The sequence below is a fragment of the Ptychodera flava genome, chromosome 12 (genome assembly GCF_041260155.1).
Source record: "Ptychodera flava strain L36383 chromosome 12, AS_Pfla_20210202, whole genome shotgun sequence".
NCBI lineage: Eukaryota > Metazoa > Hemichordata > Enteropneusta > Ptychoderidae > Ptychodera > Ptychodera flava.
The window spans coordinates 37,328,773-37,356,676 of NC_091939.1; the positions used below are offsets into that span (position 1 = coordinate 37,328,773).

Here is a 27,904-nt window from a genome sequence, read left to right on the forward strand (position 1 = left end):
ATTTGACGCCACAAGCTTCTTGGTGTTTATAGGTTTGTGTTTGTAAGCTTCCCCATTTGTCTGCTATGCTTGTGTAACTGGCTTGGTGGCAGTTTTGGACATACCTTTGTCATGTAGCTTTGGCAGCATCATTAACAGTGGAAGCTCCAAAGGAAGCCCATTGTTACTTGTTACCTTAGTCTTCATTTGTGTAACCATAGATCATAGTAATAGAGAGACCTAATATTGTCTACATTAACTCCATGCAATACAATATTACAAGGGACACCTTTACTTTAGCATGGCAGATTATATCACTAATTATGATGTACTAGGCTGCATGGTATTGTGTAAGTGTGTGTGATCAATGGTTGCAACAATTGCCAACCATTTCGTACTTCAATGGACACGTCAACGCTTCAAAATTTGTTCAAATAAATGCACTTGACTATGAATATGTGTATATACTCATTCTGGCTTGCCACATGTAACCAAATGTGAGCAAAGTTTCATTGACGCTACTTTTAAGTTCTGAAATACATTTAGGCGCAGTTGAGGATAAGTTAGTTTCTCTAATGATATCATTTAGATGAAAGTGAAAGAACTCACAATATAGCTTAATTCACAAATGATGTGTGAAAACTCTCAACTATTTTGTGTTCTTTACAAAGAAATATACTTTAAACTATAGATTTGAAAGAATGCCATTAAGAAGTACATGTACACTTTAAACTTCAAGAACTTATTGATTTCTTTACGGATGATAAATACCTTTTAGACACTTTCAGATTTTTATTTGTTTCTCAATTGAAGACGTCCAAAACCCATATTAAAGTATATATTTTCTGAAAGCCCTGATATAGAGAAATCCGACCAAGCACAGTATACGGTCATTATTAGTCCCAATGGACACTGTCCGGGGAGACTTATAGGTTTGGTCATGTCCATGCGTCTGTCCGTGCGTCCGTCCATTCACGCAGATATCTCAGACATGCCCTGGTCAATTTCTTTCAAACCATGCACAAGGATAGTACCCTACCCCATACAGATGCACATCAATTTGTTTCACAATGCGATCAAATTTGGCTGTGTTAGGGGACTTTTTAGTTTACACCTCCATAGACTCCCATGTATAAGTCAGTTCTCCATAGACTCCCATGTATAAGGCAGTTCTCCATAGACTCCCATGTATATGTCAGTTCTCCATAGACTCCAATGTATAAGGCCAAGAATAATAAAAATTTAATTTCTCATCGTATTCATATTGCAAAAAGGATGCAGTGACACAGTTTTTAGTCCCCACGGATGAAGTCCAGAGGGCTTATAGATTTGGTCATGTCCTTCCATGAGTCCATCCATTCACGCAGATATCTCAGATATTTTGACAAAATGTCACGTGACCTCGGTGACCTTTGACCTCAAATATACATATTTGTCCATAACTCAGTAACCACAATTGCTACACCCTTTATATATGGTATGATGGGACACCTTGTGACGCCACATATTTTACCTCATTAATTATGTGCATATCTAATTTGGAGCGAGCCAATAGAGCTAGAAGTCTGATTTTTGGTATAAAGGGATAACTTAGCAATAGAATTTTTTTGACAAAATGTCACGTGACCTCATGACCTTTGACCTCAAACATACATATTCGTCCATAACTCAGTAACCACAAGTGCTACACCCTTCGTGTTTGGTATGATGGGAGACCTTATGACGCCACATACTGTACCTCATTAATTATGCACATATCTAATTCTGACCAAGCCAATAGAGCTGGATGTCTGATTTTTGGTATAAAGGGATAACTTAGCAATATAATTTTTTTGACAAAATGTCACGTGACCTCGGTGACCTTTGACCTCAAACATACATATTCGTCCATAACTCAGTAACCACAAGTGCTACACCCTTTATGTATGGTGTGATGGGACACCTTATGACGCCACATACTGTACCTCATTAATTATGCACATATCTAATTCTGACCAAGCCAATAGAGCAGGATGTCTGATTTTTGGTATATAGGGATAACTATAGGATAGAAATTTTTTGACAAAATGTCATGTGACCTCGATGACCTTTTACCTAAAATATACGTTTATGTCAATAAATAAGGAACCACAAGTGCTATGTCCTTTATATTTAGTAGGAAGGGAGACCTTATGATAACACACGCTTTACCTCATTAATTAGAGGTCTGATTTTGGGCATATAGGGATTAATTAGCAATACAATTTTTTTTTCAAAATGTCACGTGACCTCGATGACCTTTGACCTTGATTATACATGCATAACTCAGTAATCACAAGTTCTATACCCTCCAATTTTGATAGGATATTAAACCTTAAGATGTCACATCTTGTACCTCATTTATTATGCTCATATGTATTTCTTGGCTGGCCAATACAGCTAGAGGTCTGATCTTATTTTCCGATTTAGAACCATAACTTAGACATGCCTCATGTGTTTCAAATTGGGAACAATGACATAGACTTATATCCCCATAGATCTCAACATATACACTCCAGTCATACTTCTTAATGACCACATTTCCCTGCCCCATCAAGACTAATACTTCTATTACAAGTGGGGACTATGTCATTGTCGATGACTTGTTTGTATAAGAGTCATGTGGCAAGCATTTTGCTGAACCTTCCAAAAAACGGTTTTCCCCCCTTTAGCGAGCATGCTGCAAGCTTTCAGGTTGAAATTTGTTCATTGACAAGCCTTGACAATATCCTTCAAATCTGTGTCTGCGATTTTTTCTTGGTGGCTGCATTCAAATGATATGGCGTGAAAATTACAATTCCTTGAAAAGCACCTTAGTCTAACACCTTCAAGAGCGCATAACAAAAAAACAAAAGCATATAAAGGAAATCCCAGACACGGATTTTGAGTTCATTTAAATTTATTTATCTGTCTGGGGTTTTTTTGGCTCGTAAAATGTATTCGCCGACATTTCACATTTGGTCAAACAACAATTTGATCGATCGTGGGTCTCGGAGAGTTACAAAGGCAACTTGTTCTGAAAAGTGAAAGTTTATTGTGAGTCCGTGACCACGGGAATATTAACAGAATGCGTTACTCTTAAAAACCCACAACATTAATTTTTGTACAAATAATAAAATTCGGGTCGTTTACTTCGGTTCAACACTAAAATATCGCCTTCTTTGACATGTTGAAACCAGAAATGGCATTGTTCGTTCGTAACTGCTGCCCGTTGCGTTGAGGTACGGAGAGCAGTGGATAGGCCAGCAGCACTTCTCAGCATGGTTGAGATCATCTACGCGATAAACCAGTTGTCGATTTGAAATAGCAAGTGCGGCGATGATGTAATTTTTGAGTTAACATAATTATTTTTGTATTCTTGTTTGGTTTATGTTCCTATAAAGTCTTGCCAAACTTTAAAATTTCGTCAAACAAAAATCGGAAATATTTGAAAAAGCTCATATGGACATGAATTTGGACTGTAAATTATTGCATACTAGTACTTTACAATTGAGATGGCCTTTGACCCATCATTTGATCATTGGTACATGCATATGCTGCGAATATCTGCTCAAAAAGGGTCCGTGGTCTGGTTTTGAATTGCTCCTAGCTCTGGTCAGTCAGTGGAGATTTCAAACCTAAGCGAGGTCATTCAAACGTAATGTAGAAAAGTCGACATGTGTTACCCGGCAACGTTTCCCAATCGGTCCAAGGAGAGGTCGGCGTATTTTTTCACGCACAATTCGGGGGAATACAAGTTCATGGGAGAGAATGTCGCCCGATCGACTGTCAAATTCTGTGACATCGCAACCATTCCCAAAATAAAACGACACTGAAACCCTTGGTGAGGTACTTGGATGTAATCTTTATTCACTGTGATTATACGTTCAGATGCACTGACGACGGTGCATGATAAGCTTACAATACAACTTTACCGAGTTAGACCGATGTGTAAAACACAATCACTGCATCAGAAAAAAGATGTTTCGTTTTTTTCGGTTACAATTAGTTCAGAGCAGGAACAATTTTGGATGTCAGACTTTATCAGGTATACAAAATATAATCAGAAACGGACATAATAATTTGATGTTCGGCATCATAGGTTGGGATTCTTGGAACAGTTTTTGAATGTCAGACATTGTATTGACTGACAATATATACCAGAAAAAGTCGTGGTTGTTGGTTTGGTTTTTTTTGGCCCTAATTTCATTTGGAGCAGGATCCAAGAATTTTGAGTGTGGAACTTTCTTGCGTGTCGACACACATGTAAAATGTTAACAGAAGTGGACGCATTTTTTTGGTTTTCAGTCGTAATACTAAGTTGGATGGAGAACAGTTATGGTTGTCTTACAGTCTATAGGGTATGGACAGACGTGAAACATACTAAAACACGCAACATGTAGTTTTTGGCTGCAACGCGTTTTGAGCGGAAACAGTTCTATATGTCGAAAACTGACTTATTGGACTAGGCTTCGGAGGGACTGCTTCAACAAACATTATTTTTACGTTTTATTGTTGGGACTGTGCTTCAACAAACATTGGTACAGTTTATTTTTGACAGGCGGGAGTAATCCTGGATTTTGGAGAGGCCGAACAATGTCACTATTACGCAACGTTGTGTCACTCAAGATGGATTATGCAAATAGCAATCCAAACGTGTCCACGATGTTTACAAAAGCTCCTTGATTTGACATGGGATAGCCACATGCATTTGTTTTGATTTTTAAAAATCGTGAATTACACGGAAACCATTCCTTATCTTGAACTAGTGACGCATCTCAATGATGGGCCTTACTTGAAGGCGTATTCTCAGAGAATTTTGAAAATTCGGCAGAAAATGATCGATTTGGTATTTATCATCCTTACCCATAATAAGGAACTGTGTGTTAACACAATTCTAGTTTGTAAGTCCACGGAGCTAGGCCGCCTGCAGAACAAACACGTCCCAAAGTCACTTTGCACATCTTGCTGACGTATACGTCTTAGTATTTGCTATTTAACTACCCATCTTGCTGACGTGGACATCTTAGCACCCGTTATCTAGCTATATCTTTCTTGCACACGGCACTTGACCTCAGCCTTGCTTCATGCTCCTGGTCCAAGTTCATTCATTCTAGGCCATCAGGCTGCCTGCCAAGCTATCCCGCCACCAACCCCATCTCCTCCTTGGTTCCACTAGTCTGCTTCCCACCGTGGGCCGTCCATTGCATGTACCCCCACTCAAGAAGGTGGTCTCCACCGGCCCGGTGGAACCACTTTCACTTTCGGCCTTCTAAAGGTCTGCAAACACAACTTTGCAACCCAAACCTTTGCCCCGGAAGCAGACTGGAGGAGACCCCTCACTCAATCTTTGAGTTATTTTGTGCTTAGTTGTGACATACTAGGTTTTGCCTAGTTTTTACTTTCTGACATAGGTTTTGCCTAGTTTTTACTTTCTTAGTTTTGCTTGACATTGTACTTTCTGTAGTTAGGTTATCACTGCTTTGTATTTGTCCACTGTTGCATATTAAATTCCTTGAACGCCATATTCTGTGTAGTGGTGTGTGCTTACAAATGTAAAAGATTAATACCTACTGTTCGAAGGTGAGGCTGAAAAAAAAATTGTGCTGTTCCGATAACCTGACCTACCCTATTTTTACCTGCCGACCCTAAACTTTTTTAAGCAGCTTAAACACAGAAATAAAAAATAGAAAGAAAAACCCATTAAATCGCAGAGTCATTACCTAGCATCATTTTTGGTTGAACAAGGATGTCTTTTATGGTTTTATTCCTTTTATATGTGTGATACATTTTTCTGGAAATGTTGTGGCCAGTGTTTGATCACCCAGAACCCCTGAAAAATGCATACTTAAAACTAAAAATATTTTGAAAAAAGTCTCTGCCGACCTACCCTATTTTTTAAAACCATGTTATCGGAACAGCACAATTTATTTTTTTTGGCCTGATGAGAAATGACACTCATGCCCATTCTTAAATAGTGCAATATATGCAAAATGTAAATAGTTGTAGTGCTTTCCCTTTGGCTGACCTTGTTTTCAAATGCTGTAAAATGTTTGCTCATAATTAATGGTGATATTAGAGAAATGATCATCTGCCATAAAGCATAATTTGTCACTTGGGAAGTCCAAGTTTTAACATTAATACATATTTTGAACAGACAATGGACATGTTACATTTTCTATTTAAGTCACTTGTCCACTATCAATAATTCATAATACTTTTTGTTTCACCCAGTCATAGTAATGGAGACCATAACTTGCATATGATATTCTTCGTTTTATAGGTTGTGGATGTGTCCTGACAGCAGATAAAGGACTCTTCCAATCCCCCCTTGGTAATAACAGTAATATGACGAATAGTACCTCATGTGCTTGGACTTTACAGGCTGGAAGTAACCAATACATCAGACTTCAATTTCTTGAAATTTCTCTCATAAATGATCATAGCAGTGCATGCACCAGTAAAAGTAGTTACATTGAACTGATAGACCATACAGGAAAGATCTTGGATGTATTGTGTGACAACAACATCAGCCACCTGAACACAAGTTATGAATCATCAACTGTCACTTTAAATGTAACCTTTTATAGTCATCACGGATTGAATTTGGAATATTTCAAAGCTGTATATGAAGTAGTGGACATACCATCATCAGGTAAGTTAATCAGTCTAACTCTACAGTTCCCTGTGAAAAGGTCCACACTTCCCCTTAATACTAATGGTAAATGGGTCTAATAATGACTGTATAATTGACCCTTGCAATGATTACACTGTGAGAAAATGTTGTTTCCACAACAACCCTACTTTACAGTCAACTCAATTGGCACAGTTAACTGTGTGACCATTGTAAACATACTATTGTCTAAATGACCTACTGTTGATCTTTTGAACAGGTTGTATGGTAAATTCAAGTTATGGTTTAGGAACTATGCTGGTGTAAAACTCTGTTTACATTATGCTTATATAATCAGTGCTCTTTGCGAATTTGAAATACTCTTTTTTAATTTTGAGGGCGCTGTACCGAACAAATCTAGTCACCATTTCATCTCTACAACTCTCATAATTTCCTACTGATTACCAAGCTACTTTCGGTTTCCAACTGAAGTGATCATCTACATGAAGCAGCAGCCTCATCTGATTATGCATGTCAAACTTTATTTTTGTGACTCGCTCTACCACACTTCCAGAAGTGTGTTGTTACACAATAAAGTTATTATTATTATTGTTACAGATCATGTGAAATAGTGAACTAATTTCATAACAACTGCCTAATAACAGGTGTTGAGATGTACAATGTTAAAAAATGTGAGACTGACTCATTTTCTAATTTTAATTTATTCGGCTTAATACCACAATCATCACTTCTTCATTACAGTGTGTGGTGGTACATTGCATGAATCATCTGGTCTCATCAGATCACCAAATTTTCCGTCATCTTACAAAAGTCACCTAGAATGTCATTGGTTAATATTGCAAAGCCATGGTTTCTTCATTGAATTGGTGATTTCATTTGTTGATCTGGAGAGTAACAAGGGTGATGGTTGCTATGACTACTTGAACATCTATGATGGCATTGATGAACAGTCACCATTATTGAAGTCGATGTGTGGTAGACACTTGAACTCTACTCAAATGTTTAAGTCCTCAGGCAATGCAATGTATTTGGTTTTGAAAACTGATGCTAGCATCACTCAGCAAGGATTTGAAGCAACATTTAGAAAGGTTATAGGTAAGTGTCTCTTTTCTTATCAGTCATCAAAGTTTATGACAAAATTCTTCCATTAAAAAGCTGAGTATATTTTTGATATAGGTCCCTAGGGATGACCTATTTCAGATTTGTTCAGTGTGTAGAAATATGCAAATTTTTATTTTAAGGCAATTTTTGTCATTTTTGGTCAAAGATTGTTTTAACAAAAAACTTGTCTTATAGCTTTGATATTTGGCATACAGGTTCATAGGGATGATCAAAATATGATGTATTCAAATAATGATGAAATCTACAATTTTGTATTGTTTGGGCAATTTTTGCCATTTTTGGTTTAAAAAAGTGTTTATCAAACAGTATTCATCTGATAGCCCTGATATTTGGTATACACGTGGCTAGAGGTTATCTTGGTCTGACATATCGAAAATGTGATGAAATCTTAAATTTTGTGTTGTTGGGGCAATTTTTGCCAGTTTTGGTCAAAAACTTTGTTTCTGAAAAACTACTCATCTGATAGCTTTGATATTTAGTATACAGGTTCCTACAGATTAACTTAATGTTATATATTGAAATTGTGATGAAATCTGCAATTTTGTTTTTATTGGGCAATTTTTACCACTTTTGGTCAAAAACTTTATTTCTCAAAAACTACTTATCTGATAGCTTTGATATTTGATATACAGGTTCCTAGGGCTTGTCTTGGTCTGATATATTGAAATTGTAATGAAATCTTCAATTTTGTATTTTTGGGCAATTTTTGCAATTTTGGTCAAGCCATCTTGACATGAGCTATCAAATTTATCCACCTTCTTAAACACATGTCACAAATGGTTGTTTTCTTCATAACACAGCAGAGCTCAATAGTTGTCTTACTGGTCTAGGGGTTAGTGCAGAGCGTGCTAGGTGTAAAAAGCCTACTTACATGTACTTATTCGCCATAGGGTGTACACAGGGTATGCTACTCATAGAACATTCTAGCAGGTTACACTCTGACCCACATCTTTGTCAGTGACAAAATACACTAGGCATTTTTCACATTGCGAATTTGTGTCATTCTTGTATAACAAACCATTGTACTTTATATCAGTAAATTTTTGTTGTTTGAGTATGTACGATGTTTGATGCTGCCACAGCAGTGCATTGTGGGATAACTGGGAAAAGGTCTATTGGCTGTATAGGTCACGTATTTCTTCAAAACCGCTGGTCAGACAGCTTAGATATTTAGTATACAGGATGACCGTATGTAGTGAGATAATTTCATATAGTTTAATAGGAAATACTTATTTTTGTATTTTGGGGTAATTTTGGCCAGTTTTGGTGAAAAAAGTCTTCTCAAAAACTGCTTGTCTGATAGCTTTGCAGTTGGGTATACAAGTACCTAGGGATGACCTAAGTCCTATGCTTTATTCAAATTAGAGGGATAATTTTGTATTTTTGGAGCTAATGTATTAGTCTCTGACCTCTTATAAATTATAGCAAACCCTGAAACCTTGTGAGAGAGTTTTGAAAACTTTGACAGTTATATAGTCTATTTGGTATCAACATGTAGTAAACTTTGATCAAAGAAACAAATCTGAGGCTATTTTTTATTTAGTTGACCAACTTTAGCAAATATTTCATGGAGGAAACCCAAACACTGATATTAGGGTGACCCTTTTATTCTTTTTTGGTTCTCATCTCCCCCAGACGAATACTCAGGCAGGCCGGGCGGTCGAAATAAAAAAAAAGTACAAAAAAAAAAACTGTATCTGTTTCAGTTCAATGTTCTGTCCATTCAGTCTCTACAATTTTTAAGTACAAAAACCGTGTATTTGTTTCAGTTTAATGTTCTGTCCATTCACTGTCACTGCAATTTCTTGTCTTTCAGTTCAGTGTTCTGTGCTCTCTGTCCTTTCAGTCTGAGTTGCTGCAATCTCACAATTTGATGATGGTGGTGCTGTTGCTAGGATGATCGCCTCAGAGGCGGCGCAAATAAAAAGTTTTATTTTATTTTTATGTTGACGCTGAAATTTATGGTTGGTCGAGAGATGAGAAACACAAAAATAAAAACTGTCGCCCTTAAAGAAAGTTCCTTTTATAGGGCAATTGTTCCCATGTATGGCTACTTTTCCTGTTCTAGCTCCTGCCTTAGCCTTTACACAACAAAAAAATAATTGGTTTTAATGAAGAAAAATTCATCAAATTTGTTGGTTGCCATAACTGCAGTTCAATTTACAAGTTTGATGGTTGCCACAAAAGAGCTGGTAGGCCACAAAAGAGCTGGTAGGCCAAACATACCAGTCAAGAGCAAGTATCTTGAGTTTCCTGCTCAAAGACACAAAAGGCACAGGCAACCATGTGGGGCACATCTGCTTAAAGTGGCAGGGTTTAAGGGAAATACGAAACATCTGCATCCATTTAAAATTTCAAATCTGTCCTACATTCTTTGTCACATCTAATCAAAAGAGATGGTTTTCTTAAACATTTTGTTAAATAGGAGACCATTTTCTGGTGTTTTGTCAGATGTATATGATAAAAGGATTTGGAGATAGTTCCAAAATGTGCAGGGTTACAGACTTAGAGGTCAACCCGGGACCGCCTGTTTCCGCAATATAACGACGCGATAACAAGTTTACTTTCCTCAAAACAAGTGACCAACAGCTATGTTTATATGCATGATCTATGCACGATTTTGTTCATGTATACATTATCTGATTACCTCAATATTATGTTTGTTTCTCAAGGTTGTGGTGGCTTGTTGAACACAAGAAATCAAGTTATTCGCTCTGTGTCATATCCTGACCTCACAGACCTTCCAACAAAATGTACTTGGGAAATTCAAGCTCCTCATGGTCAAATAATCTTCTTCAGTATTCTGATCTTTCAAGTCATCTGCACACCTTCCAGCAACGATAATGATTCAGTTGAAATTTATGAGAAGACGATCGACCAATCTGGAAGGGAAGTTTTATTTCAGCTTTATAGCAATTCTATATGTCAGGGTATGGCAACTACACAGACAGTATCATTGGGCTATTTGACATTCCAAACATCAAGAAACAGGCTTCATCTTGTTGTTAATATTCAAGGGAAACATCGGATGCTAAATTATTATCAAACCAGTGAAGGTAAAGATAGTAATGAATAGTATAGTAAATTTGTCATTAAAGGTCGACATCTTTTCCTAATTCATTGATTAAAAAAATTGAGTCTTGTAAAAAGGACTTCTACAAGTTTCAATCTTTCAAACCTAACAACTTACAAAAGATTATTGCTGACCTTTCCACAGCAGGTGCACTCAAGCTGGTATCACAGATCGTGTTCTTCGGCATTACATTATGATGATGGCCTTAAAAATGTAGTATTATAAAATTGACATAAGTTAGAACTCATGTTTGAATTTCTCTTTATTGATGTACTTACAGATATTACAGAATTGAAGCTAAATATATATAGGTTTATATATAAATATAAATAGGTTTACTCAGGTAAACTTTTACTCAAATTTCCAAAGGGTAGGTGTGAACTTCACTGCCAAGGACCTGCTTCCATTCACTAGTATTTATATGTATTTATCTTTTTTGTCAGCTCGTCAACAATGTGGGGAGCATTGGCTTCTTTTTGATGGTCGTTGTTTTGGTCCCCTATGGTTTACAAGTGGATACAATATACCGATAAATGAAATGACACAGAACTCTGACAAAGCCAATGAAACTTGCCTGTCAGAGGGTGGTACAATTGCTAGCATACCCTCAGCACATGTACAGGAATTTCTGGAGGTAAACATCCCAGCAAACAATATCAATGGATATCATATAGGTTTAAGGAAAACTTCACAATCATCAGAATGGTCATGGATAGGAAACTATCAATTTACTTACTCTAATTTTGTGGAAGATGTTGAAGAATCTGACATGGAAGATTGTGGCTACCTCAAACCAAGCAGTTTATACCACTGGGATTATGATACATGCAACCGTAAATACTTATCTGTCATTTGTGAAAAAGGTAATTAAAGCCAATTGTTTTTAGCTCTAAAGACAATAGTCTATAGAAGCTAACAGGATGGGTATATGTCCAGCGTCTGTCTCTATGTATGTATCTGTGTGTGTCTGTGTGTTTATGTATGTATATATACATGTCAGCATGTATGACAGTTATAATGTCGGCCGTCTCAAATGCATCCAGCAAGTGGTAGGGTTGGTGACGCATGGTGACTCATATATGTCATGGTCTAAACCCCCCCCCCCCCCCCCCCCCCCCCCCCCCCCCCCCCCCCCCGTGTCCCTCCAGACGTTAACAATGATTATAGCAAAGCCATAATCACCCACTTTCAGCCTTGATATTTGATGTGTAGATGCATCATATGACTTTAGGGATTTGACCAAATTGTGATGAAATATGTAATTTAACGTAGTTTTGGGTCTAAAATTTTCAAAATTTCTGGTCAGACAACTGTAATATTTGGTATACATGTCCCAAAGGATGACATAAAGGAGATTTTTTCAAATTATGCAGAAATCAGTGTGTTTTAGAGGTATTTTTGATATTTTTGGTCTACTTTTTTAAAACCCCTGGTCAAACAGCTTTGAAGATGTAGTAGATACAAGTCCCTTTGGATGACCTAAGTCAGATATTTCATATAGTGAGGAAATACACAATTTTGTACTTTCGAGGCAACTTTTGACAATTTTGGTCAAAAAGTCTTCTCAAAAACTGCTAGTCAGATAGATTTGCGATTTGTGTAAAAGTTCCAAGGGACAACCTTAAGCCAAACCACTAAGAGCATTAAGAACTATGGTGATCGTGCTTTTAGTGTTTCAGCTCCTATTCTCTGGAATAATCTCCCGCTCAGCATCTGTCAGTCACCAAACCTATCTGCTTATAAATCATATGTGAAAACTTTACTTTTTAAAACTGCTTTTTAACTATATTTTAACAACTTTTGTGGTGTTATCTTTGCTTTTTAATTATCTTTTGTAATGTATTTTTACTTTTCAGCGTCATTGATCACATTTTTGTGGATACTGACGCTTGACAAATATATTATTATTATTGAAATTATTATTACGAAAAGTATTTTCAAAAACCACTAGCAGTCTGATAGCTTTGCAATTTGTTTAAAAGTCCCTAGGGACAACGTAAGCCAAACCATTTGTTGAAACTCAGAAAAATTTTTATTTTTGCATTTTTAGAGCCAAGTTTTTTGCTCACGTGTTCACACACGTGAGCATATGTCGCAGCGATGTCTGTCTGTCTGTGTGTCTGTCTGTCTATCTGCCTGTGTGTGTCTGTCCGTCTGTCTGTCTGTCTGTGTGCTCGATATCTCGAAAACGGCTCATCAGATCAGAATCAGATCTGCTACATAGATTCAGTTTGCAAATGGCAAGAACTGATTAGTTTTTGGTGGGTGTGGCTTGCTTACTTTTTGCTCATTTGCATAATTAATGATTTTAGGAAAAACAGGTATATATTGACAACTGCACACAATTTGATGAGATTTGCTACAAATGTTGATCATACCAAGATATATCATCTGTGAAAGATATTAAGGGATGACGTAAAAGGTAGTGGATAATTTGCATATGTAATGAACTTTCCTAATTAGGGATATATATCTGAATTGACTTGATCAAAATTGATAAAACTTGGTATGTATATTGAAGATACTATGATTTAACATTATTGAAAGTCATTAAAGCATTTTTACTTTATCAAGCTCTTAATTTGCATATTTAATGAACTTTTGAATTTAGGGATATTTATTTTAATTGACTTGACCAAATTTGATGAAACTTTCTATGTACATTAAAGATACTATGATACAACATTGAAAGTCATTAAGCATTTTTACTTTAGCCAATTCCTTATTTGCAAATTTAAAGAACTTTCCTAATTAAGGATATTTATCTGTCTTGACTAGACCAAAGTTGACGAATTGCTTTGTACATTGAAGATACTGTGATACAATATTATTTAAAGTCATGTAGCATTTTTACTTCAGCCAATTCCAAATTTGCATATTTAATGAGAACATTTCAGTCAATTCCTTATTTGCATATTTTAATGAACTTTCCTGATTTGGGATGTCTACTTGGACTTAGAATTAATCTGTGGTGAATATTATTCATTATGTTGATCACAACACTTTCAATGAAGTTGCAAACATGTGACAAAGGTTCAAATTTACGCATAACTGCAATATATAATTAAACACGTGAGCATTTTCAGTTCATATCTGGTTTCATCTGCAACCTTAAATGACCTATATACAAACCAAGGATAAGTTATAAGATAGTTTTAAACACAATGTAAGTTACAGTTGGTATGACTTTATAGTGACATTTGATAAAGAAAACAAATCTGAGGTTATTTTTGAAATAGTGGACCAATTTTAGCAAATATTTCATGCAGGAAACAAACTGATAACAGATTTTGCCATATTACCAGATGGCAAGATTTTCCCTACTGTGAATACAGACTCCAGTAAATTTGTCTTAGTTCAGTCATTGTGTTAAATAAGCATACTCATAGCTTTTAAGTGCATTTTAAGCAGCTGATGGATAAAATGAGTAATAAAGGAATATCAGGTCACTCTAACACAACAGTTACCTAGTAAAGTTTACAAATATAATAAATATAATTAGGGACATTCACTTCTTGCCAAAGCTACTCATCAGAACTGCCTGTAGATCTCCAATCAATTGGGCAACCCTGTTTAGGATATCATTTCCCCACTATCAAACTTGGTCCATTTTCCTTCATATTTTAAGCTCACGTGTTCACAATTGTGAGCTTATGTCACAGCGATGTCTGTCTGTCTCTCTGTCTGTCTGTCTGTGTGCTTACGATATCTCAAAAACGGCTCATCAGATCAGAATCAAATCTGGTACATAGATTCAGTTTGCAAATGGCAACAACTGATTAGGTTTTGGTGGGTGTGGCTTGCTTACTTTTTGCTTATTTGCATAATTAATGATTTTAGAAAGAACGGATATACATTGAGAACAACTGCACACATTTTGATGAGATTTGCTACAAATGTTGATCACACCAAGATATATCAGCTGTAAAGATATTGAGGGGTGACATGAAAGATAATGGCTAATTTATATATTTAATCAACATTCCTAATTAGGGATATATATCTGAATTGACTTGATCAAAATTGACAAAACTTGGTATGTATACAGCTAGTTTTCAATCGGATTCGAACCCATAACATACGGCATCAGTCGCCTAGCTGAGAGGCCACAGAGAGAACCACTCGGCTAAATCTCCACTCCCAAAAAAGAGTGGTTCAATAGCCGGCTAAGTTGTTACATTTTTCTGACTGAGACAGCGCGGCGCTTTTTTTAACACAGCGCGGACATTTTTTAAACACAGCGCGGCGCTTTTAACACAGCGCGGCGCTTTTTTTAACACAGCGCGGTCATTTTTTTAACACAGCGCGGCGATTGTCGTTTGAAGATACAATGATTTAACATTATTGAAAGTCATTAAGCATTTTTACTTCTTCCAACTTCTCATTTGCATATTTAATGAACTTTTGAAATTAGGGATATATATTTGAATTGACTTGACCAAAATTGATGAAACTTGCTATGTACATTAAAGATACTATGATATAACATTGTTGAAAGTCATTAAGCATTTTTACTTCAGCCAATTCCTTATTTGCATCTTTAACCTATGTCATACATATGCACATCAATTTGTTTAACGGTATGTAGCAGTATCATGTCAATTATTGAATTTTAGTAATTAGTCTGATATGTCAAGAAATACTGCATCAAATTTCATGAAACTTGGTACAGATGTTAAGCTCACATTGCTTTAACAGTGAAAAAGACATTTATCAGTGTCAAGTTAATTAATTTGTAATTGCATATGTAATGAACTTTCCTAATTAGAGTGATATATCCACAAATACTCCGTTAAATTTGATGAAACTTGGTACAGATTTTGATCTCATAGTGCTGTAAATACAAATCAATGACACTTAGTGGTATCATTTATATATATAAATCGATTGCTAGTTTGCATTTACATAATGGATTTTTGTTTTTAGGGTGAATGTCCAAAGTACTACTGCATCAAACTATGAAATATGGTACCGGTGATAATCTGTCAGTGTTAGGATAGGATGCAAAAATGTTTGGCAGCATCCTGTCGATTAAGTACTAATTGATTCATTTTAATGACCTTTTGTAATTAGTATGGCGGCTTACATTGGTTTTATGTTTTCACCACCATGGAACTCATTTTTGGCCACTAAGCGCCGTCTGTATCGCGGTATTTTAATCACAGACCTAATTAATGAAGAGGACTCTTTCCTCTCTGAGGACTTGTAATTAAAGTACCCATTAACAAGTGGGGACTGTGTCATCGTCAATGACTTGTTGTATTATGTAATAGAAATGAAAAATCCCCACGGGATTGTAATTTCTGCAAATAATATTTACCATTTTTACCTCCCATAGCCATATGTATATATGGCAATGGAAGCTATTCTTATAGGCTAGGGAACTGTCTGTATGTATGTATGTCAGTATGTCTGTGTGTCTGTATGTCTGTATGTCTGTCCGTCAACATCAAAAACTCCAAAACCGCTGCACATTTCATCTTGATATTTGGTGTGTACATGGATGATGGGCTGTAGATGAGATTTTGTTCAAATGAAGTTGTCATTGCCAAAAATATGCAAATTAAGTGAAAAAATGTAAAAACAGTCAAAATTGAAAAAACTCAATAACCACTGAGCAGATTACATGAAAAATTAGCATGTAAGTACCTTGGGCTGACCTGAAATGATTGTGCACATCCTGGGTCAGTATCTTGGACTTCCTATTTTTCATGAATTTTTTTGTAATTTTCTCCCATTTTTGGTCAAAAAATCTTCTTCTCTGAAACCACAAGTCCGATTGATTTGAAAGTTGGTATGGAAGTGCATAGGGGTGACCTTTCCCAAATGTGGGCAAATCGTGGTGAAATTTGCATATTTTTAGTTTACACGTCCATAGACTCCCATGTATAAGGCAGATCTCCATAGACTCCCATGTATAAGGCCACGAAAAATAAAAATTTAGTTTCCATCGTATTCATGTTGCAAAAAGGATGCAGTGAAACAATTTTTAGTCCCCAAGGATGAAGTCCAGTGGGCTTATAGATTGGGTCATGTCCGTCTGTTCGTCCATCCGTGAGTCCATCCATTCACGCAGATATCTCGGATATTTGACAAAATGTCACGTGACCTCGATGACCTTTGACCTCAAATATACATATTTGTCCATAACTCAGTAACCACAAGTGCTACCACCCTTCATATATGGTATGATGGGACACCTTATGACGCCACATATTGTACCTCATTAATTATGCGCATATCTTGTTTTGAGAGAGCCAATAGAGCTAGAGGTCTGATTTTTGGTATATAGGGATAACTTAGCAATACAATTTTTTTGACAAAATGTCACGTGACCTCGGTGACCTTTGACCTCAAATATACATATTTGTCCATAACTCAGTAACCACAAGTGGTACACCCTTCATGTATGGTATGATGGGACACCTCATGACGCCACATATTTTCCCTCATTAATTATGCACATATCTAATTTTGAGCGAGCCAATAAAGCTAGAGGTCTGATTTTTGGTATATAGGGATAACTTAGCAATACAATTTTTTTGACAAAATGTCACGTGACCTCGGTGACCTTTGACCTCAAATATACATATTTGTCCATAACTTAGTAACCACAAGTGCTACACGCTTCATATTTGGTATGATGGGACACCATATGACACCACATACTGTACCTCATTAATTATGCACATATCTCATTCTGAGCAAGCCAATAGAGCTTGATGTCTGTTTTTTGGTATATAGGGATAACTATAGGAAAGAAATTTTTTGACCAAATATCATGTGACCTCGATGACCTTTTACCTAAAATATATGTTTATGTCAATAAATAAGTAACCACAAGTGCTATGTCCTTTGTATTTAGTAGGATGGGAGACCTTATGACAACACACGCTTTACCTCATTAATTATGCGCACATCTAATTCTGGGCAAGCGAATAGAGCTTGAGGTCTGATTTTTTGGCATATAGGGATTAATTAGCAATATAATTTTTTTTTCAAAATGTCATGTGACCTCGATGACCTTTGACCTTGATTATACATATATATGCATATCTCAGTAACCACAAGTTCTATACCCTCCAATTTTGATAGGATATTAGACCTTAAGATGTCACATCTTGTACCTCATTTATTATGCGCATATGTATTTCTTGGCTGGCCAATACTGCTAGAGGTCTGATCTTTTTTCCCGATTTAGAACCATAACTTAGACATGCCTCATGTGTTTCAAATTGGGAACAACGACATAGACCTATGTGCCCATAGATCTCAACATATACACTCCAGTGATACTTCTTAATGACCACATTTCCCTGCCCCATCAAGACTAATACCCCTATTACAAGTGGGGACTATGTCATTGTCAATGACTTGTTGAGTTAATGGTTGTGTCACAGTATTCGATATTTCTAATTCTGTATTTTTTCCATTTTATATTCTAAATAAATACATTAAACATATTTCACTGTCTCCAGTACATTACATTTAAGTATTTTCACTTCATGCACTTTATCCTTTTCACACATGTTAAAATATCTGACCAGAGAACAAACATTAAATAGTCCAGGATGGGAGCTACAGTGTCATTGACGCTATTTTTAATACAGCAATACCCCAACCCTCCTCCCCATGCATGACATTATAGTTTATTTCATTTGGTTGGAATACTATATTTTAATGGACTTACTCTTTGGAGGTCAAGCCGGGAATGTTATGTTCTCTCTGTGGGAAGTCTGCAAAGACAGAAACTGAGGTTATAGAGAGGGGGTAGGCTGCTTTATAGTGCACATAAAGGACCCCCCCTAAGTAAGGGAAAGATTGATCTGCAAGTAGGTGAAGGCTTGGGTGTCAAACGTTATCATGAAAATGCATTAGGGCTCATGAATATTAATAAAACAACACTGTGCATACGTGAGATAACAACAGGAGAGCTGCATCACATCACAAACGAAGTTTGCAACTAGAACACCAGAGAGCAAACAAACTGACAAAGCACTCACTAGTGTTCACAACAAAATATAGCCTATAAGCACTGTGTGGAAACTTGGAACATGTAGAAAAAGATGAAACATTTATGAATTTATTCCCCAAACAACCAATCATTGTGTACAAATGAAATCCAAACATCAGCAATACACTGATAAAGGCCAAAGTCTACAGCATAAGAAACTAGGAGACAAATGTTAACAAACAGAGTCAGATACAAAAGGATCCAAACATTAGTATTCTAGAGATCAAGAGATCAACAACATAGATACAATATAAAATTAAGAAAGAGATATAATTATATCATGGAGAGACATTTGGTACCTCCATGTTTATAAGCGACTAAGGAACGAATCGGTTACAAAACGCCGGGTCAAAAGGTCAAGGTGGTCTGAGACACTCCTGAGGCTATGCCCACGTACGTCTCGCCATGGCTTATTTTAAATTAACAACCATTTTGTTCATTTTCACACTAACAGCCTTACCCAATACAGACACAAAACACATTTAAAGCACATACAAGACTAGCGGATGATGTATGAAGCCACTTTTCAATTTAAATCGTTTGGTAATAGGCAGCGGGGTCATGACCTTTTTTATGGCTTGCGAGATCAGGCCCGATTGCGTACACAGTGACCCAATTTCTTTCTAAAATTTCAACTTGTAGATCACCCCATATTTTGCTATCCTCAAACTTTGACTTCAAATATCTTTAAAATGTATGATTTGGTAAAGTTTCCTTTAAAAAATTACCAAAATTCAAACAAGAATTGATTTTTTTTTGGCAGAAATATCAGGCGATTAACTCTGAAATTTCCTTGGTAAAGTATTAAACACCTATTGCCTGGTCATGAGGGCTATAGCGCCCGTCTATTACCCTGAGGGGCGTATGTTACCAGAAACACATCGCTATTCCCCGAGGCCGTAGGCCGAGGGGTATAGCGATGTGTTTCTGGTAACACACGGCCACGAGGGGTAATAGACGGGCGCTATAGCCCGAATAAAGAGCAGGCTATAGGTATTTTATAACACACCACATGCTCATGTTGTATTGTTGTATAGTTTTTAATGTGTTTTGATATTTTGCACTGCAACCATCCATTGTGACAAGTTTAAGCTTACTGGGCGATGTTCCACAGCGGTTTCAGTTGTACGTGGTACCACTTTCTTTCAAAAAATATTCCAAGCATACCTAGCGACATCCTTAGTTGCACCTCTAATCTTTTCCGTCGATGAGCTGTTCAAGTTCCTACGCTGTTCGAATGTTGGAAAATGTTGGAAAATCTGTTTTAGAGAATGTGTCGTTACCTATCCCGGACGCACATCACGTTCCAGTCACCCGCCATTGTTGCAAAGCTGCAGACGACACTACGGTCACGTGACCGGCCACTTTTTCCAAATTTGGTCCAAACTATTTCCCTAGGGAAATAGCTTTTCAAAAACCTCTGACGTCACTTTTGTTGATCCGATTGGGACTAGACGTATCTATTTTCTCGTCACGTGACGTATTCTGGCGAATTGCGACACGGAATGTGCATGTGGCGTGTTATAAATTAGTCTATTGACCTGAGTCAGATCTACTTTGCTATCATATGCCAAAAAAATAAAGTTTAAACGTTAACAAGATGAAATATGGTGATACATAATATAATTGATTTTGGGTAAACGTTGGTATAAAAATCACGTGACACCTTTTATGCAAATTTAAATGACATAAACTGAGCTATCAAAACTACCTATGTGTACCAAACTTCATCAAAATATGAAAAGTAGTTTTTGAGAAATTAATTTCAGCCAGAAATTCCGTCTGGACCCCTGCCATAACTCACTTGTGCCTGTAAGGGTTCTTTGGGTAAAGAATCAATAAGTGGTATTAAATGGTAAGTATTTTTTACAGAAACTACAATCTTAAGGAGGTATTTCATTTCTAATTTTTACGCCACAATGCCCCCATGATAAACAAATCTACAATATTATTGCTGGTGAAACAAGCCTTCTTTCACAAAATGGCAGTTGTAGGAACAATAAATTCATCACACACAGTGGGGAGATATTTGAGTAACAATAGAGAGGTTCGGCTACACGTTTTACGCGAACGTGAACGCGTAACGTCATGAATTTCTGTGATGATGTCATCGACTTGTGCGTACGTTCTTCACGTACATGGAGCCAGCGTCTCGTATTTACGTGGAGACAGCTGTTTTCACGTAATTTGTAAACGTGTAAATTTATTCTCATCTTTAGGCATCAAAACATGGTAAAAACTGTGAATCATTCATGCAGTTGTTAGTTGGATATATGATAGTGACATCCTCAAAGATATTCATGTATTTTAGTTATTTTTATGTGCAATTTCTTCATCGATTTGCGGCATATGGGCAAACCATTGAGCTATCCCTGTGATGCGGAAACAGACTACGCGGACCCAAGCCGGGGCGAATCATTTCTTGCGTGTGCCACAAGAACGGTTGGCGTAATGCATAGCCAAATTGACTTTTGCACGCGAACGTGTACGCCAACGCCAACGTGGATTCTACGCGTTCACGTTCACGTAAAACGTGTAGCCGAACCTCTCTAATACTGATGCGAAACACAAGGTATTATATTAAGATGCTTCATTTCCTCATTGACAACTATTAATCCAATGTGCTGGCATGATATTTCAAACTTGGGGCATGCCATTAGGAATCAACTGTGCACTACTGCTTGCTGATTTGTTTTTATATTCATGGAAAGCTGAATTTATGCCATTTCTCTATGTGTTATTGGGAGCACAGCATAATTACTGTGTTGTTTTCTATTTGTATTTTCTTACCATTTTTAGCTACTATAGACTATAGTCTATAGAAGCTATTGGGATGGGTATCTGTCCGGCGTCCGTTGTCATTCTGTATGTACCGGTATGTATGTATGTATGTATGTATGTATGTATGTATGTCCGTTTGTGAGGCGTCCGTCCACTCAAATATCTTGAGAACCGCAGTACTTACTAATTTGATATTTGTTGTGTAGATTAAAAATATGATTTTGAGAAACTGCTTTTTTTAATTGTTTGATATTGTTGAAAATATGCAAATTAGTGCAAAAAAAGTCGTTTTTGTTAAAAAAATCTTCTTCTTCATAACCGCTGGTCAGACAGCTTTGTTATTTAGTATACAGGTCCCTAGGGATAACCCAACTTAGATTTGTTCAAATTGTGATGAAATATGCAAATCTGTATTTTTAAGGAATTTTTTTGTCATTTTTGGTCAAAACTTTATTTCATCAAAACCGCTCGTCTGACAGCTTTGATATTTAGTATACAGGTTCCTACAGATGAACTAAATATGATATATTGAATATATGACGAAATCTGCAATTTTGTATTTTTGGTGTGATTTTTGCCATTTTTGGTCAAAAAATGTGTTTCTCAAAAATGACTTGTCTGATGCCATTGATATTTGGTATACAGATTCCTAGGGGTTGTCTTAGTGTGATATATTGAAATTTGATGAAACCTTCAATTTTTGTATTTTTGGGTCAATTTTTGCCATTTTTGGTCAAAATATTTGTTTCTCAAAAGTTACTTATCTGATAGCTTTGATATTTGGTATACAGGTTCCTAGACTTTATCTTAACGTAATATATCAAAATTATGATGAAATCTTCAATTTTGTATTTTTGCAGCTAATTTTGCCATTTTTGGTCAGGCAATCCTGAAATGAGCTATCAAAGATATCCACCTTCTTCATCAATACATGTGTCACAAAAAGTTATTCTCTACATAACACAGCAGAGCTCTGTCAACTGTTTGGTCGCTTGTTTTTTCAAAACCGCTGGTCAGACAGCTTTAATATTTGGTTTACAGGTCCCTAGGATGACCTTAGTGAGATAATTTCATACAGTCAGGAAATACTTAATTTCGTATCCATGTCTATAGTAGCTTCAGGGACTTTGGCCCTATGTTTCCTTCTTGAAAATGTCAAGCAATAATGTTTAAGTCCAGGTGAAGTGTCGAGTAGGCATGTATATACTTTCACCAGGCCAACTATTTTTTAACATTTCAGATGCAAATGAATGTTCATTCAACAATGGTGGATGTGCTTACAAGTGCCAGGATTCACAACTCGGCTATGCATGCAGCTGTCCAAATGGTTATTATCTCAATCCAAGAAATGATAAGAACTGCGTTGGTATGATTTTTATATCAATTGGCCACACCAAATTTACATTACTTTTATGAAACCAACTTGACACAATTTGGTTCTAATATCTCTCGATTAGTTAACTGCCACTTTGGGAAATAATATTGTATTTATCACAAAAAAATTACACATGCAGTCAAAGTAATAACATCGATTTTCTCATAATTATTTTCAAGAACAATTTCAGGCTAGTGAGATATGCTGCTCGAACAGATAATCAATACACTACATATCATACTTTCAAGAGCAACTTTACTCTTAAAAAGTTTAATTCATTGTAGAAAGAGCAAATCTATATTGATACATTATACAAATATGGTGTTAACTGATTCTTGTTTGGTTTTGCATGCGTGCATGTCTGCTCCAGATATTTGCAAATCTTCCATTGGTTATGATTGGACTTATTTCAATGGTTCATGCTATCACAGTCAACACAGTCCAATGACTTGGAACGAAGCTGAGCTGTCTTGTAAAGAAGTCTTCAGTCAACTTATAAAAGTAGAAGATGCAAGTCTTGAGGTAAAACCTGGTTCATCTGAGGCTGAAATGATTTTGTTCCTGATTGAGCTAAGTTTCAAGCATTTTAAAACTGCAAGGTTGTAATTGATTATTTCTAATCAGCTAATAATGATCAGTTTGAATTACATTTTATCTTACCTTTACCAGAGCTATCTTCAAGATTATGGTTCCTATGATGTTGCCATCAATTCTGATTTTGTCATACCGGCTGATTTATACTGGATTGGATTACATGCACATACCGTTGGATTATTTGAATGGGTTGATGGATCTCCTCTTGCTGCACATTCAAAATTTGAAACAAGTACCAATGATGTTCAAGGTTGTGTGGCATCCAATTCAAGCCTCTGGATTGTCACTCAATGTGACAAGATGCTACCTTTTCTATGTCAGATAGGTATGCTATTTTAGCATTTTAGTCTTGATTTCTCATCCCCATTTTCATTAGACCAAAATTCACAATTATATAAATATTAAGCAGGTCGGACTGAGTGTGAAAACGACAAAGTGAGCATGAACTCTCCCTCCCACATTGAAAACAACAAACTGGGTCCCATGTTGAAAATGGGAAAGTGAGAATCAGACGTGGTGTGGAAAATGATAAACTGACCATTGAGTATGACAAACTGGGTGTTGTAATGACAAACTGAGCATCAAAGTGACTATTGGTCCCGATAGGTATTGAGCATGGGAAATTCAAGCTCGCAAGGACAGGGCTGATGCTGAACATGATGTAGCGAGTACCGTAGCGTACATGGTTTGTGAGGCAGCAAATGACATAGCCTTTTTTGTCTGAAACTGATATAAACATGGTCAATACCAAGGATATTGGACCTTTTGATATCATTGGCGGGTCCATAGGGTGTTTTGTGAACACACCACCGCTAAGTTGAGGAAAGACAGGAGGGTTTATTGCAAAAAGGCATGAACCCAGCGGCTGAATGAATGAATGAATGAATGGGAGCAATGAGACAAAGGCTTGATTATGTAGTGTCGTGTGCAAACGTGGATGATTGGCTGGGAAGGAGGATTGATAACAGTCATGGGTAGAAGAGCAGATTGGCTAAGGGGACGACAGTGAAGATGTAAGAAAGGCAGATAGCTAGGTGTAATCACAAAACACATCTGTGATAAAACACAGATTCAACATCAAAATTTTGTTCAAATGCATCTGACAATGAATATCATGAGCTCAGGTCCATAGAAGCTATTAAATATCATATGTATACACCCACTCTGGCTTGCCAAATGTAATCAACTGTGGGCAAAGTGTCATTGATTCTATGTACCATACAGTTTTTAGCTTGTTTTGATAACTATATGGGAGCGACAGTGACATTGTCACTAATTTTAACATAATAACGAAAACATAATAACGAAAAGGACAGCCCATTGAGTCTGCGCTACATCGTAAGATTGCAACAAAGGCCGGACTTTAATTTTTTCAATAACGAAGATGAACCCAGTCAGTCATTGATTCAAGTCGAAGGTTAACAGAAATTTCAGGCAAAAATTACTCAGAAAATGCATACAGATATCATGAAACACGAGATTCATGGAAGTCTCGACCCTTACATGATGTAGTGAACTTCTTTTATTTTTTTATTATGGCAATCTGTCATGATGTCGCGTCTTTCACCTATTTCCTACCATTTTCCTGACCCTGTTCCTCTGTCCTTGTTCAGATGAATACAGTTTTGTCAACTTTCATCACTAATTTGTGATTTCACCATATGAAATTGCCAATCAGGTTATTTGTAATGTATATATAAGTTTATTACTTATTTGATGACTACTTCCACTATGCAGCGCTAATTCCATATGTAAATATGGTGGTCAGTAGCTGAATCATTCCCATAATGAATGTTGACATGGCCTCAAAACTTCAGTAAATCCACTCATGCAATCTCCTGTTTAATGAAGTTGATATGAGTATTGCCGTGGCATAACAAAACGAAGGCTGTACGTACCTATGCCTCCTATATTAGTCTGAGCGAGTGTGATTTGAGAGCAAACAAATTACACACTCAGATAATGCGATCATAACAGCTACTAACAGACTCATTATGCAGAGCCACCACATGCCCCAAAACGCTCATCCAAACTTGGCACTAATCCTTATACCTGTCCATTTTCAGCCGGGCTTTAAAGATGGTGACGAGTATTTTCTAGACCAAGTTTGTTGGACATAGACACAGTTCATATTTACATCGGCAGATCATGATCAAAAATTGAAAGCTGAGTTTCATTAAAAATTGACACTTATATATAGTTCTAAACTTTGCCCATTTAACCACGGTCCCTCCACGGAGGGACCGTGATTTAACAATCAAAAGTTTGATAATGATATAAGACATAACTTACACATCAGACCATGTGCTGAATAGAATCGATACTTTGAATTTGTCTCATTAGATTGTTGTGAAGATTTGCTGGTTGAAGAAGAATGTGGAAGTCCATTAGCATTTCAACAGCCAATAGGTCAATTACAATCCAAGAACTACCCAATGACATTTGACCCAAACATGAATTGTGAGTGGAAAATTGTAATGCCGCAAAGAACTTTCATAAGGTATGAACCAGTGTCAATTTTAATGCCCACTTTGCCATCAATTAACCATCACCCATTTGTTCTGTGTTTCTATCTGGCGAAAACCAGGCAGATGCAGAAGATCAACTTTCTTTCCCCATAGCAATACATGGCATGGAGTCAATAATTCAATAAAATCAGGTCGCTACCGATTGCTACGAAGCCTTCAGGAGCCGCAACTCAAACAGCCAAGCATAGTATTAGGTAGCTAGCCCTCTGACTGACTGTCTGACAACATGGGAAACAAACTACAGAACGCTATTGACCGCAACTTCCTTCTGAATAGCATTATATCTATGGCTTTGACAAACTCAAACAAATACCTAGGAGTACGTACTAAGAGACGACGTTACCATACTCAGAACGTCCTTGATCCTCACGATCAGACACACGTACAATCCAGTGCAGCCAGTGGTTACTTTAACTGCCTCTCCCTCTCATCGAGAACTCCACTGTCTGTCCAATTCGCATCCTCATTAACCACTAGTACAGAAATTTGCAAGAAATGGACACTTTTTTGCTTGATTGTGAGAAGTAAGCGAGATACTTTCTTGCAATCAAGCTGTGAGAACTGCACATGCTTTTTCGCTCTGCATCTGCGAGAAATTGAATTATCACAATCAATCAGCGAGAACGATGTTTTCTCACGCTGCATCTGCAAGAAATTGAATTCTCGCAATGAACCAGAGATAAATAAGTTTTCTCGTTCAGCATCTGCGCCATGCTGGACCATTGATTTAACTACATGCTTTTGAAAGCTGCCGCAACCACCCCCTGGTCCTCACACATGCAAAATTTACCAGAACACTCAAACTCATTCAGACTGACTTAAGGTGGCCGACTAAATAGGACACTCATTCTGTCGAGGCAGAGCCACATTTGCCCTAAATTTAGGAATCCCCCCCCTTATTAATTAAGCAACAAGGTGACTGGAAATTGAACACGTTCAAACTCTACGCACAGTTCTGTCCAGTGAAACAAAGTGCAAAGTCACAAAATTCATGGCCCTTGCATTATGTACTCAGGAGGAGGGCTAGCGCCCACCACCAGTTTGGGGGAATCTTGGCGGACTTTGGCTTGCAGCCTGTCAACTTGTATTAATTGTAGTTGACCTTGAGCCCCAAACACTGTGTCTCTTATTATAACCATTACTTTGTAATTGTTGTTGTTTTTTGCTAGAGTAGTGTGCAATAATACTTGTTTTATTGTAATTTAAATGGGGCAGGTTCGAGGCTGTGTGTGGGATATTGTGGAACAATGAAGGCTACCCAAGGGTAGCCTTGTTCCACAATATCCCACAAGGGTATCCCATTGTTAGCTTTGACCTTCAAGCTTTCCCCTACCCTACAAATTTTTCCTTTCTTCTTCCTCTACGCTACATGCTTATACTACTACTTTGCTCAATAGTTCTCGGACCCAAGTGGTGGATTAAAAATTACAGCCTGTCAACTTGTATTAAAGTAGTTGACCTTGACCCCACAACACTGTGTCTGTCTCTTATTTTTATAACTTGTTATTGTTGTTGTTTATTGCTAGAGTAGTCAATGTTTAAAGTGAATACTCACTTAGGTCTCTAATATCATTATCAAACGTAAGCTGGGCTGTGTACTGCACATTATTTTGTGTAACATTGATCCAATACTAGATATGCCAACCCTAAGACGACAATCATCTGAAGAAATTTGATTATATTTGATAATTGTGACAGTCCCCTGTGCTTTTTCTATCACTTATGAGTGCCTTCTTTGGCACATACGACGGTGGTAGTCGGGCAGGGTGGGGATCATGGGTATAATTGCAAGCGTAAGTGCTGAAGG

At 36.9% G+C, this 27,904-nt stretch overlaps 1 protein-coding gene across 1 annotated transcript in view; it reads left to right on the forward strand.

Moving 5' to 3' along the window:
- LOC139145779 (uncharacterized) overlaps window positions 1-27,904 on the forward strand; it is a 300,693-nt gene that overhangs the window by 154,943 nt on the left and 117,846 nt on the right. Inside the window, exons 17-24 of the mRNA XM_070717084.1 lie at window positions 6,260-6,631; window positions 7,352-7,705; window positions 10,405-10,788; window positions 11,249-11,668; window positions 22,841-22,966; window positions 23,346-23,497; window positions 23,645-23,894; window positions 25,913-26,069. Of these exons, the coding sequence (XP_070573185.1) occupies window positions 6,260-6,631; window positions 7,352-7,705; window positions 10,405-10,788; window positions 11,249-11,668; window positions 22,841-22,966; window positions 23,346-23,497; window positions 23,645-23,894; window positions 25,913-26,069 (2,215 nt within the window). The remainder of the gene's footprint in view (window positions 1-6,259; window positions 6,632-7,351; window positions 7,706-10,404; window positions 10,789-11,248; window positions 11,669-22,840; window positions 22,967-23,345; window positions 23,498-23,644; window positions 23,895-25,912; window positions 26,070-27,904) is intronic.